Source organism: Boleophthalmus pectinirostris, unplaced genomic scaffold (assembly GCF_026225935.1).
Source record: "Boleophthalmus pectinirostris isolate CB_2022bp ecotype Guang Dong unplaced genomic scaffold, ASM2622593v1 HiC_scaffold_6, whole genome shotgun sequence".
In the NCBI taxonomy this organism is placed as follows: domain Eukaryota; kingdom Metazoa; phylum Chordata; class Actinopteri; order Gobiiformes; family Gobiidae; genus Boleophthalmus; species Boleophthalmus pectinirostris.
In genome coordinates this window covers 24,475,899-24,489,292 of record NW_026571447.1, presented here as the reverse complement: position 1 = coordinate 24,489,292, position 13,394 = coordinate 24,475,899, and the positions used below count along the sequence as shown (strand labels likewise).

At 39.2% G+C, this 13,394-nt stretch overlaps 1 protein-coding gene across 2 annotated transcripts in view; it reads left to right on the top strand.

Annotated features, from left to right (window-relative positions):
- Window positions 1–13,394, top strand: part of ptprub (protein tyrosine phosphatase receptor type Ub) — a 160,254-nt gene that overhangs the window by 129,392 nt on the left and 17,468 nt on the right. The window contains exons 13-20 of one of the 2 annotated variants that reach the window (XM_055164011.1): window positions 221–257; window positions 3,157–3,295; window positions 4,191–4,214; window positions 4,511–4,659; window positions 4,936–5,123; window positions 9,518–9,590; window positions 9,677–9,753; window positions 13,335–13,371. In XM_055164011.1, coding sequence (XP_055019986.1) covers window positions 221–257; window positions 3,157–3,295; window positions 4,191–4,214; window positions 4,511–4,659; window positions 4,936–5,123; window positions 9,518–9,590; window positions 9,677–9,753; window positions 13,335–13,371 — 724 coding nt within the window. The remainder of the gene's footprint in view (window positions 1–220; window positions 258–3,156; window positions 3,296–4,190; window positions 4,215–4,510; window positions 4,660–4,935; window positions 5,124–9,517; window positions 9,591–9,676; window positions 9,754–13,334; window positions 13,372–13,394) is intronic. The other variant, XM_020937284.2, reaches the window with a different exon arrangement.

Below are 13,394 nucleotides of genomic sequence, written 5' to 3'. Positions count from 1 at the left end.
GCTTTGGAGTGAGCCGTGACTGTGGTCCAGCGTTACCTCGTGTTTATGTCTCTGGAGTAAAAATGCTTTATTGTGTATTCTGAACATGTTTTATCTGCTTTTCACAGTGATGTATGTGTACGTCTTGCTCAGTATTTCATGTCACCTCCTTTTCTTTTATCACATCTCCTTTATGCAAAAGTGACACGTCCCTCTGATGTCTGCGTTCTTTCTCTTTCAGGAATCCAGAATCAACTGCATTCGAATCGCTCGCAAAGGTAATGCCACATGAATATTTCTACTTCCCTCCCTGACCTTGATGCATTTTCAGCACCACATCTCTCCTGTTGTGCTCCGATAAAATGTAAAAACGCACTGTTATGTTTATGCCTTCTGTATTTTTTATTTTGTGGTGGACATTTCTGTGTGCTGGTCCCTGTTGTTTGGACCCAAGGGAAAAGGGCAGTACACAGGGAGGGAGTAGAGGTCACTCTTTCATCCCGTGTGCCAGGAGCAGATGCCGGGTCACTATATATCAAAGCCCCTCTCTTTGTTCTCATCAGTCGCACACAACACAGTCATCTAAAAGGCTTCGACCTGTGCATTTCCACAAGGGTCCTCCACATCAAAACTTAGACCCGCCGAGCGACCACATCCTATCACTACAAGAAAACTCGTGCTGCTCTTGTGTGCCCTGGCGTTGCTATTCAAAAGCACTTGAAAAGGGCAGGGAAATTGACTCTAAGTCCTGGTGGCAGCGAGCCCCCCTGCCATAGAGCTCTGTCAGATTAGGTTGAATAAAAGTATGTATTTATAGTTATCTTAGCACTGCTACAGTAAGCTCGGCCTGCTGAGCAAATTGACTCTGCGCTGTCTTTTATTTCCTCATGTGACGGACTCTTTTTGTGTGTGCAAAATGAAAGAGATGAGAACCAGACGGCAAGGCCAGCCTTTTAGCTCCGCTTCTGTCTGCCCACTTGGTCAATGATTAATAATGTTTCTTCTGCCTTCACTTTCCTCTTGACTTTCCCTTTGATGCTATAAGAAGTTAGATTTGAAAAAAAACAAAAAAACATATGAACTATTTGGTTTATTTGTGACAACATTACAAAACATTTTGAGAAAAGAAAGGTGGAAAAATACTAGGATGACATCATGTACACTGCCTGGGTGATCCAACATGAACCACCAGAAAGCCTAATGAAAAAAATGCTTGCGTGATTTCCAATTTCAAGGTGTGAGGTCACATGTTGCTGCTGCTGTTTGTGATCTGCGTGATCCCTCTACCATTAACATGGTGGCGCTGCAGAGCCGTTATTATCCAGCAGCACATCACAGGCAAAGTGGAGGCAAATGATGGTGCCTGGGATAACAAAGCTGGAGATTACATTTCAACTTTGAGGTGACAGTTTAATTAAGGATCCTCCAGCAGGCTCACCACAACAATAGACTTCCATTTCTCTTCTAAGTGCCAATTTCCAGCGTTGGACAGTTGGCAGGTGCATGGATTCATGTGGAAATCTATTTCATGCTCATGTTGGGCTTAATAGAAATTTCGGGGCTAAATGTGGCAAAACCGCCTTATCTGTCGCCAATGTGAGAGAAGTGAAATTGATTTTTCACCTGCTCATCTGCATTATGTGCCTTTATAAGACCCTTCTGCATTCACTTGAACATCTCAGTTCATTACTCATTTTCAGTGTATTAGGCCAAAAAGCAAACTGCTACTTACATTACATTACTACATGTTGACCCAACTCAAAACATTCTGATGTAAATGTAATGTTTACACTTTTTAAAAATGATTTTTTCAAAGCATCCTTGCAAAGTTTCATGCATTAAAATATTCAATGATTATTTAAAAAAAACAAAAACAAAACAAAAAACAACAACTTAAAACTAAGCTTTATTATGAGCATACTTTATAATGTCCCCCAACACATTTCTTCTTTTTAACCTTAAGAAACTGTAGCAAAAGTTGTTGGAAAATTCATTGTTAACATGAAAAATAAATATATAAATAATAATAATAATAACACCTACTCTTGTTGTCCAACTTAAAGCCATATTTGGGAGCGGCTGATAATCCCCTCCAACTCCTCAGGCAACAGACAGTTAGGCTACAACATGGTGTATTTTCATTTTTCATTGCCCCAGATCTGATTGTAGCCCATCCGGTTTCTGTATAGCTCTGTGTCCCGGGGCTGGCTCTGACTTTCCCTCACCCTGCAGAGACAGCTCCTATTGGACACAGTAGGACGAGCTGACATCCACACACACACACAAAAACTAGATCAGTGGGCCCCCAGAACAAGACAAAGAGAGCCCCAGTCCTCGACAGCATTTACATAAGTATAAAGCTTTACTTCAACGAAATGAATAACCTGCTATTATGATAACGACCTTTTCCAGTAGCTCTCAGACACTCGGGCACCTTGAGATTATACCAGAGCAGAGGACGGATGACTTGAGTGCAGAAAAATGAAATGTAATACAATATATTGAAAGAAATTGCGTTGCAAAACGGGTATGTGATTGACCGTGGCATAACAATGTAGATTTACAAGTCTGCAAGGTCAGTTTGCCGCTGCATATCAGTATGAAAGATTAACAGAGGTAAATTCAACCATAAATATATTCTGTGTTTATTGCACTTTATCTGCTGCCAGCTCAATACATTTTTACTCCTGCTGCATAAAAGATATTTTAACACCGCTTGCTGATGTCTGTAACTATTTACAATACCCCAAAGAGAAAGACTATTTTCATGTAAGCTCTTAAATGCATTATCTGACTTCAGCATGAAAATGTTTGCAGTTATTAATAATTTTACTAATATCTACTCTATATCGATGCAAAGTACACATCCATGGCCTTTTAGTTAGTACATTACCTATATTCAATTCTATCCGTGGGTTTAAGAATGATGGAAAATTAAGACCACAGCAGTGAACAATATAAAGCTAAATATTTTTAGTTTCTGTCTGCTGTAACAGAAAACTGAATCCCATTAACGTTAACACACTACAAAAACAGACAACATAAGTATTAATAAAAATACAGTTAATTTTGTTAATATGTGTTAATAATGGTGAGTTAGTCTGAATTGTTAGCTAGTGTTTCTGTTGTGTTTCCTGTTTGTATATCCTCTTTTTCCAACATATTTTCTGTGTGTAGCTGCTTGTAAAGACCACCGTAAGGCCATGGAGGTGTCTCAGAACTCTGAGGAGATGGGCCTGATTTTGGGGGTCTGCGCGGGGGGCCTCATCGTACTCATCCTGGTGCTCGGCGCTGTCATCATCATCATAAAGAAAGGGTAAAGTCTCTGATGCCTCTCGTCACATCACGCCTCATCTCTGCTTTTACTTCTAGTGGAACAGTTCGGTCTTTACCCCAGCTGAACTTTCTCAAAGGTCATGCTTGTTTTGGAAAGAGGCCGCACCAGCAACAGCCATCGCAATGTTTTCATTCTCCCATGGTGCACCACCAGAGACCAAACAGCTCTCCTCTGCAGAGCTTATCTGAGTGTGAAGTATTTAATTAAAGGCGGATGCAATTCAATTAGCCACTTAATTACGCACAACAAGCTGCAGCCTGACCCTCAAATGAGATGGTAATTAGGAGGGAAAAGGTGTACTTTTAAAGATTATTAGTCACCGCTCCCTCAGGTTTCCAGGAGATCATCTCTACCTCTGACTCTGCATTCATTTAGCATGTGTTAGCAGGCAGCGCTCTCTGACATGTGAATGAGTCTTAAATACACTGTGCACAATGGCAAACAGGACATTATTTGGGGTCCTTTGGTTCATTAACATACAGCTGATACAGCACATAGACTGCTATTGAACAGTGTTGATTCTAAAGCCACCTATAGCTCTGCACATTAGCCCTCGACTAGCCAGCGAGGAAGTTCTCTCAGAAAGAATTGATTTGTAAATTTGCTGTGACAGGAAGCCACGTGGCTTGGTCCTTGGAAGTGTAACACTGAGACATTTTCGATTGAAGGAAACACACATTTTTTGCCTAGCTGTGGTTTGGTCTGTCAGCACCTGCTTGGAACATTTGCTTGTGTCGTATAGCAAATGGCACAACCAGGGCTGCTTCTCATTTTCATTGTAATCAATGCATTCTGCCCTCAGCTGACATTGCTTTCATCTTACACCTTTTCTTCTTTTCTCTTGGTTTTATCCTCTCCCACTGCACTCTGCCAGGAGGGACTACTACTCTTACTATCCGTAAGTGACTCCACCTCTTCTCCTCTCCATAGTTTTGTGATCATGTACATCCTCTGGCTTTGGCTTTTCAATCATCAAAAACCAAATAGAATGTCAGATGTGTGGTCTTTTGAGTTATTGAATTGTGGTGTAGCTCTCATTGCATAAATTATATTATAATTTCATACCAGTACTTGGGGTTTAGGATCTAAACATTTTATGTGGTCTTCAATACATTTTAAATAAATAGTGTTATTTGCAGACTGGCTGCCTGTGTAAATAGTGTCGACTTGAGCTGCTGCTGTCTGTGTTTGCAGTAAGCCTGTGAATAAGACGCCCATCACATACCGACAGGAGAAGAGCCACATGGGCTCCATGGAGCGCAGTTTCACAGACCAGAGCACTCTGCAAGAGGATGAAAGGATGGCTCTCTCCTTCATGGACGCACACACCTGCGGCACACGCAGTAAGACAACAGTACACACAGTCTACACACACAACACACACAGCACCACTCAAAATCACTCACACAACCATCTCAGAGCTGACACATATCATTCCTCACTTTGTAATTCTGTAGACTCTAGCTATACTACTTTCTGTGTGTCTGAAATACTTTGAGCAATAGTTATCATATAGTACATAGGGGAAGGTTTTGTAAGTCTCTTGTCTCTCTTGCCTACAGCCTCTTGTACAGCCTACAGCCATCACCAAGGTATTAAATGAATGTAATGTGACTTAGGTGATGCCCGTAGCTCTGTGAATGAGGCCAGCAGTCTGCTGGGCAGCTCCCCGAGGCACCATTGTGGAAGGAAAGGCTCACCCTACCACACAGGACAGCTGCACCCGGCTGTGCGTGTGGCTGACCTCTTGCAACACATCAACCAGATGAAGACTGCGGAGGGCTACGGTTTTAAACAGGAGTATGAGGTGAGAGAAAATGCTCAGTGTTTGGTCTCTTTGAATGGAGTGTGTGCTTGTCCTTGAACAAAACACTCATATCAGTCATAATTCATTAGAAAAATATCAGTTGTTGCTCTTAAGATTAAAAAGAAGTCATATTAAAAAATATGTATATATTAAATTTGACAGATTGCATCATCATGTCATGGTTAACTTTGCTATTTAGGCTGGTAGCAGTGAAAGGTATGTTGTAAGTGGAGAGAATACTGCTCTACTTCTTGTGAGTTCACAAGGTAAAGGTGGGTCAGCGCTGCAGGAAAGCGTGACCTTAATTGGCTTTTGTTGTTAGAGTGAGGACGTATCTGAGTCTTAGTAAATCTTATACAAACGCTTTATGAGCCCAGAGCCTGCCCTGTAACTGTCTGTACATTTGTGATTTAACTAAACCTTTGAAACATTTTATGACACCCTACAATAACAGATGATGAATTTCACTATGTAGAAGTGATGTTCAATGTAAACACTTTATTAAATCCTATTAAAATAGATAAGTGGTCAATGGAGTTTTCATGTTTTTTTGCAATTAAACTTAATGGTTATTGATTTTTGCCTAGGATTTAAAAATGCTTTTAAAAAGCTATATTCTGACTAAGGACTGGCACTGACACAGGAGCTTCTGTAGCTGGATAAAAAAACGATGTCTTGATAATGATTAAAATAATGAACTCAAACTGATATAATCACTGAGGCGAATTGAAATTTTGAAGTACTACTTTGGCCTAAATTCATCAGCGAGAAAGATTTGAGATTGTGAGTAACATTGTCATTCAGGAAGAGATTGCATCTTATAACGCCATCAATCCTCCTCTTAGTTCTCCATGTGCCCTCCATGCCACCCACAGACTGTAATTAGCCTGGTTAAAAGGCATCTGGATGGCACTTTTGCTTAACGTATGAATTAATCATCTCATTTGGGCCAGACGAGGACCTCTGTCATGGCCGCCAGCCTGATGAGTTTTAACTGTAGGCTCCTTGGCTGCAATAGTTTGTGCCAGTGTCAGATTCAGTACTATGCATATAAAGTGTGAAGGCTGTAAAAGATCATTATGAGCTCATTAGGCACGCACTCTCCAGTTAATCCATTGATAACTGATGATTTTACTTCACCATCCTTTCCTATTACGATCTCTTTAGACCCGTATACAATGCTGCCATTCCTATTTTTCACATGTTTGCTTTTGTACGCAGGGCAATCATTGCTATATTGACTATTCATTGTCTGTACATGTATTTTCTTTAGTAGGTATCCTTTTGTTAAGCACCACTATATAACTTAAGAGCTGTACAGATGGAAATAATGTCAGTTCATTGTAGCACACATTCAAATAATATTACCAGAACTTTGTATTTAGTCTGAATTATTATTTTATTTCAGATAAGAATACAATTAAAGTAAATTTAAAATGCTTGGAATTCTGTTTTGAAGACTACTTGACCCAGAATGGTCTGCAATGTTATAGTTTACCAGTAAGAGCCCTTTCAAGCCCTTTTAATTTAGCTAAACATTTGCTATTATTTCTGACAAAATTGTTTGGAAAAAATGAATTACTTTTGACAACCTCTTTGGTTATAAAATGAAATACAAATATTGGTTGACAGTATTTAGACGGCTGCTCCTGCTGCTGTCCCATGTTGCACCATTGGGGTCTATAATGAGTGTCCCAAACGTCTGAAAGGCTGTTCCCAGTGGAGTGGCTATAGCTGTGTGCTGGATTCTCAGTGGGACAAGTCCATTACTCTCGCCTGTGGCATTCATAAAAACACATCTTTTGTCTCTGTAGCACGGTTTCCCTCTGGATCTCAGCTTGCAGACTCATTAAAGTGTCGCTCTCAGGCAAAACTTGCTCCACTCAAGAAAATCAATACACACTTCTTTTTGTGTTTTCCCCTTTTTGGCCATATATTTTCGATTGTCTGTCTTTCTATATTATGAAGCAAAATGAAGAAGCCATATCATGTTACTATCTCTTGACAGACCTATAGTTTTATTTCCCTCGAGCGTTCCTTTGTTTTGTGGAACACTGATCAACAGTTTATATAGGTGCTTGTACATGGCAGCTGCTGTCACTACACTAGCACATGGACTAATAAATAAATAATACTTTAGTTTAGTGGCAAATTATGAGCTTCCTTTAACGGCTTGACCTTGCAATAGGGTTCCAGTTAATTCTTATACATATTAATATTAATTGGTTGATATATTTTTTTAAAAGATGCTAATATCAGTTTTTGTGTGATACTTGAACCTCAACTATGAATTCATATCTAAAGATATTTAATAACTACATATGCAGTTTATTCATGCTTTGAAATGGCACATGACCCTATACTGTATTATATGACTGGAGTCTAGATAATGCACACACAGACAAGTAATTGTATAGTACTTATTTTCCATTATCTAACTTAGCTTGTTTACAACTTCATTCCCCTGCCAAGGTCACAAACTCAACAAAAGATGGTATCGCTGTGTTCACCAAACTCCTCTTATATCGGCTGTAAACATGTCTGTTTCTTGACATGTTTCCCCTTGAGTCTTTATCCTGTTCCACATCAGTCTTCTGTCAAGGCACACGACAGCACATGAATTAGTTATGGTCCATATAAACATCTACAAACAAAACAATATATACTCTCTCAAAGTTATTTCTTGATCTTGTTGTAAAAGAAATTTGAATGCTATATTTTTAAATTAGAAGAAGAAAGAGTGGCTTAATTTTATGCTCAACTGGACTTGAAGTTTATCAGCTATGACTCTAACTTTTCAACAGCACTACAGCATAATTGAATGTATTTTTTGTAACCGTTTAAACCCATAATGGCGACAAGTCAATTTAATCATTAACACCCAACATTTTATGCACTATCTACTGTGGAAATTATAGGATATTTTGAGGCTTTTCCCAACAGAAAACAGAGCAAAAATACATGTACTATTCAAATGAGGAGCTGATTTTGTTTCTGTCCCTTGTCCCTGGAGTGTGACAGTTTAGGACAGAGCAGAATTCTCTTAATCTCATTTGAGTTATTTGTGTGATCCTCTTAACCCTCCCACCCTCACAAAATGGCTTTCTTAGTTTAAACCTCCTTTGTGGACTGCTTCATGATTTTGTTGTGATTTTGTGCATGTTTGAGTTGGTAAATCCTATGTATTAAAAATATAGATTTAGGAAGGTTTGGATGAAAAGTTTTAGGCAGGGACTCAAACCCCAAGATGAAGAACATGGAGGAGAATAAATTGAGAAGAAATGTCTAATCCCGCGCAGGATTTGGATGGTTCTTGGCTCTCTGTTGGGAGGGCTCTGTTGTAATCCCCTTCCCAGCATGCACTTGACAGAGTTTCTCAAAATTCTCCCATTGGCTGAAAAGGACACAGGAGGTAGACTGGTTCGGTATACTTCCCTGTTTCTAAAATGGATGTTTAAGTCTTAATTTAGCCACCTGCCGGACACCGGTGGGCACCCATCACTGCCCAAGAAGACAGGTGTGAGAGGAGAAGACAGAGAGCGATGGTTTATATCTGTCAGTGCAGACCCAAAAGAGAAAATATTCTATTCAGATTCACTTGGAGACACCGGTGACTTTCATTTCACTGTTACAACTGCATGATTTAGATTTCCATATATATTACCTAACATTTTCATTCAACGCTTCGCGATAGACTTCTAAATATGGAGCTTAATCATCGCATCATCAAAAATTCCCATGCTCTTCCCTGACACAATGAGTAAAACAACCTCTGTGATTCTCTACAGTTGAGTCACCTCAACATCAGTGTCTATTTATAGTCTTTCAATGGAGTCTAAATTCTACTAGACACTGTAATACCTGTATCGTCCATTGCTTTCAGTCACAGCCTTTTTGTATCTGAACTAATATCTCCTAAGCCATTCATTTAAATGCAGTCTCTCTCCCCTACTTCTTTTCTGCCGCAGCAGTAGAATGATCAGTCACCTCAGCCTCTCCATACCTTCTTCTTCTACCTCTTATAGGCCCACAGACTCCATTCTGTCTCTCCAGTCGCTCCTTTCAGTTCAGTCTTCATATTAAAGTTTTCTACATTTTGTTTTGTTTTATGGTTGATATTATGAATCATGGAATCAATACTAAAATTTGAATGGAAACTAGATAGCCATGTGAACTTTAAAAGTACTTTTTTTATTTTTTAGAGAGATTTTTAAAAATACAATTGTGATTCTGACAGACTGCAATTTATATTGAGATTTTGTCCTTAGTATAAAATGTGTGTTTATGTGTAAAAGTTTATGTTTACAGTGATTCAAGTGTGTGTTTTTTCCAAGTGTTTGATGGTGAACTAAGATTTACTGTGATGCTAAAACAAGCCTGTTACATCTTCACAGAGCTTCTTTGATGGTTGGGATTGCACCAAGAAAACGGACAAAACACAGGGAAGACACGACACTCTGTTGGGATGTGAGTCTACATTCACACATGTACCATGTACAGGTTTGTTGTATGCTCTTGAACTTATTCTAATGATTCTTTCTCCTTTCTCCCAGATGACCGTCACAGAGTGAAGCTGCACCCTCTTCTAGGAGATCCAAACTCTGATTATATCAACGCTAACTACATTGATGTAAGTCAAAACTTTTTATCAACCAGTTTTATCAACTTATGTACAGTACTCATCATACACAGTCCACCTCAGCCCTTCAGACCACTGGCCTGCTCTCATCTTGTGCTCATCCAGATCGGACACCCTCCTGTCTGCCCACACAGATGCCATAGGCCCTACTTCTCTGACCCAGACTGGTGCCTTTTATTAAACCTCAGAGGAATAAATGCACTTTAATGTCTGAGTACAGAAATGAACCCCTTTGAGAGATGACGCAAATCCTTTTAAATGAATAGAGCAGACTGACACTCTTCGGTCTGATGGGTCACAGTTATGTAAACGCCAGTTGCACTCGAGGAGCTACAGCTCAATCTGATTTGGTGAAATCATTTGGTCAAAATCAGGACCTAACCCTCAAAATCCCATTAATATTTCCAATGTCAGATTTTGTGTTATTAAATCAAACACAACAAAACATCAAAATCATACCAACCACATCTAATGTAAATGGTCCTTAAAATTCCTGTTACAATATTGTAATGCCCTTTCTCAGTTGTAAATATGCTATGACGCATTTATGTGCTGTGATCCATACAAGCTGATCTGCTCTGTGGCCTTTTGTTTGTTTTGCTTGTCATGTTTCACCACTGGTGCTTGATTTTAGTCATTAGCAGCAAGTTGATGATTTGCTTTTGATGGCTTTTGTCGAATAAATATACTCCAAGTTTAGTGTGAGCTTTTAAAGTGGTTATGAATATTGTTTAAAAATAAGATAATATGATAGGACATTACTCATAGGACCATTTGTGTAAACATAACTTGACTTCACGCTATTCCATTCATTTGTTTCTGAGTGCAGAGCGGTCAGTGTGGAGATGCTTTTAGAGTGCGTTAAAGCGTAGCCTGCTGTTAGTGCGCTTGCTCTGGAGCAGGTGTCAGACCCAGAAGTGCAGCATTAACAGAAACACTACTCAACGTGCCACTGCCCTGTCACTGACTGTCATTGTTCTCCCACCCAGGCAACAGGGCCCCTGAGTGTACAAGTGTCTACAGCATATAATTAGGCAGCCTAGGTGAAATCACAAAGTTTTTTAACCTTTGAAAACATTAAAAATTAATAATAATGCCTTAGCTACCACTTGACTGCCTCTTCCTACGGTTTTTTACCAGTCCCAGCTGCAGCTAAACAAATAGGGAAATGGCTCATTTGACACAATTATTTCGCTTTTAGATCTTAGATCTTCTCTTTTTATATAAAAATTATATTTCTCTACGCTGGAGCTAGAAAGCCACACTTTTGCATGCTGATGTACCGATTAATGGTGAGCAATTTGTCTCATGAAGTCTGCAGTGGTTGGCCTATGCTTTTTCCAATATCAGTTGTAATGCTGATTTATTCTTCATTACAAAACCATTGGAAATGAGAGCTAAGTTTTTAATTGTAGTCATTTCATATTTTGGTCTTCAAGATGAGTATCCAATAAGATGAAAGCACACGAGTCTCAAATTTTTTTCATTTGAGTTACCACTTTTTTTTAAATCAGAATGAGTGCAGACTACACATCCTACCTGGTGAATAACATACATGCAGACCATTTCTAGGAAGTAGTTTTGTATGTAGTTTTTTGAAGCCCCTTTGTATGAAAATGTCCAGACGTACAAAGTGCTTTTGACATGAATCAGAACATACTCAGCACCACCATACATACATTTACATACAATACATTTATTTGGATAGTACTTTCCAAAGAGAGCAGAGGCGCACAGCTCTTCAACATGTCTCTAACTACATCACCAGAGCTTCACTAAAAGCTTCTTTCATTAACTAGCCTATATGTCTTCTCTCTCTATCCCTCCTCTCTTGTCCTTGGACCCTGTAGATTCGGATAAACAGGGAAGTAAGTACTGCTCCTTACTCTGCCTGCCATCTCTATTATTTGCTGTCCCTTTCTCCTCTGCCCGCACCCCTTTACGTTTATCCTCTCTGCAAGGGGTCAGAGTTTAGAAGATCTGTGTTCACAGAAAACAGTAATGTGGAAAATAATGAAATAGCCTACTGCCATTTTAACTAATCTTAAATAAACACACTAGTCTGGTAGTTTTTAATTGGGTCAGTGCTGGATGGTAAGGGCCAGAGGGACGGTCTGCTGTGACTGGTCAGTTAACATGATGAAGTTGAAAAGTAGTGTAATGATTTATGATAAGATTGGGGTTAGGAAAATGTGTTTTTTGAGTACGGTAGTTAACTTTTTAGCAGCAGTAACTTTCAAAAACAAATGTGTCGCCTTATCTCAACTTGCACCATAAACCAGAACACTCAAAAATATAACATAAATATAACAGTTTAAGCCAGTTCACAGCAGGTTCGCACGTCACTTCCGTCCCTCTGGAGCTGATTATCTTTTTCCGACCTTTGATTAGTTCTCAAGAAGTTCAGTTTCCATGGCGACTGTTGGGAATGATGGAGGAGTGGTGTTAGTTAGCTTTGATGCTGCATATCACTGGTCACGCCTCCCCATCGAAACCATTCACCATTGTCTTTGTATGTGTACGCTAAGCTCTCCAGTTCATCAGCAGTTTAGAGTTGGCCACAGACAAGATGAAAGCTGTTATCTTATTAGATGGTTTACTTAGATATTGTTTGCTGTGAAGTCCTCAGTTAGCAGTGTCATATAAGGTAATAGACTATTCTCTTTATGTCTGATGTCTTGTGGTTCATGTAAACAGCTGGATCATACCCTTTAAATGTGAGCGTTTTCAGGAATTCCCTAGAGCTGTTTTGCCTGGCTTGAACTGCCATCGCTTTTAAAGATCTTTTGTTATCCCTTTAAGGCTTTATTATACATGTCATTGTTTATTTCATGTTCACGTCATGCATAGCATATGAAAAGTCTGTTTGTGTTTCAAAGGCTGTCACATGTAAAGATGCTCACACGCTATTATCAAGCGCCTGAGGGAATCTGGAAGTCTACTTTTAGTTTTAGCATGGAAGAAGCATTAACTTTTAGTACACATTTGGTTGGTAGACCTGTACATATATCAGGCATAGCATTACTATTGATGTTTGAAATATACATGCAGTGAGTATATTTATTATCTTCTATCACATCAGACTCAAAAGTCTTTTAATGTCATTGCACAAGCTGCGCAGTGGTTCTCAGTGAAATCACTCATATAAGACATAATAAATTACTAGATAAATAGCTTAAAAATAGATCAAAACTACCCCAAGCACATTGTCACACTGTAAATAGTTCAGTTCTTTGATTATACATAAATAATAACAGTTTGTCAGTCTTGAAGTGTGGCTCTTTATATTTTACTTATTTTATTTGTTTATCTGACAGACTACTGTATGAATGGTTAAATTATGTAATGTAAAGTCATTTTTGTATCTATCACATCAAATACCATGTCTTAAAGTTAGTTATAAAACATTGATCACTAATACACAGTAGTGCTTGGTGCAAACAACAGAATGGCACAGTGGTCATGTGGGACAGGACAGAGCGCAGACAGAGAAAAGACAGTGACACATCATGTTACAGCTGTGCTCTGGGTCAGATGGCTTACTCAGCAGTCGTCCCTCTTCTCTGTTTCAGGGCTACCATCGATCCAACCACTTCATCGCCACTCAGGGTGAGTATCGGCACGAGCCTCTG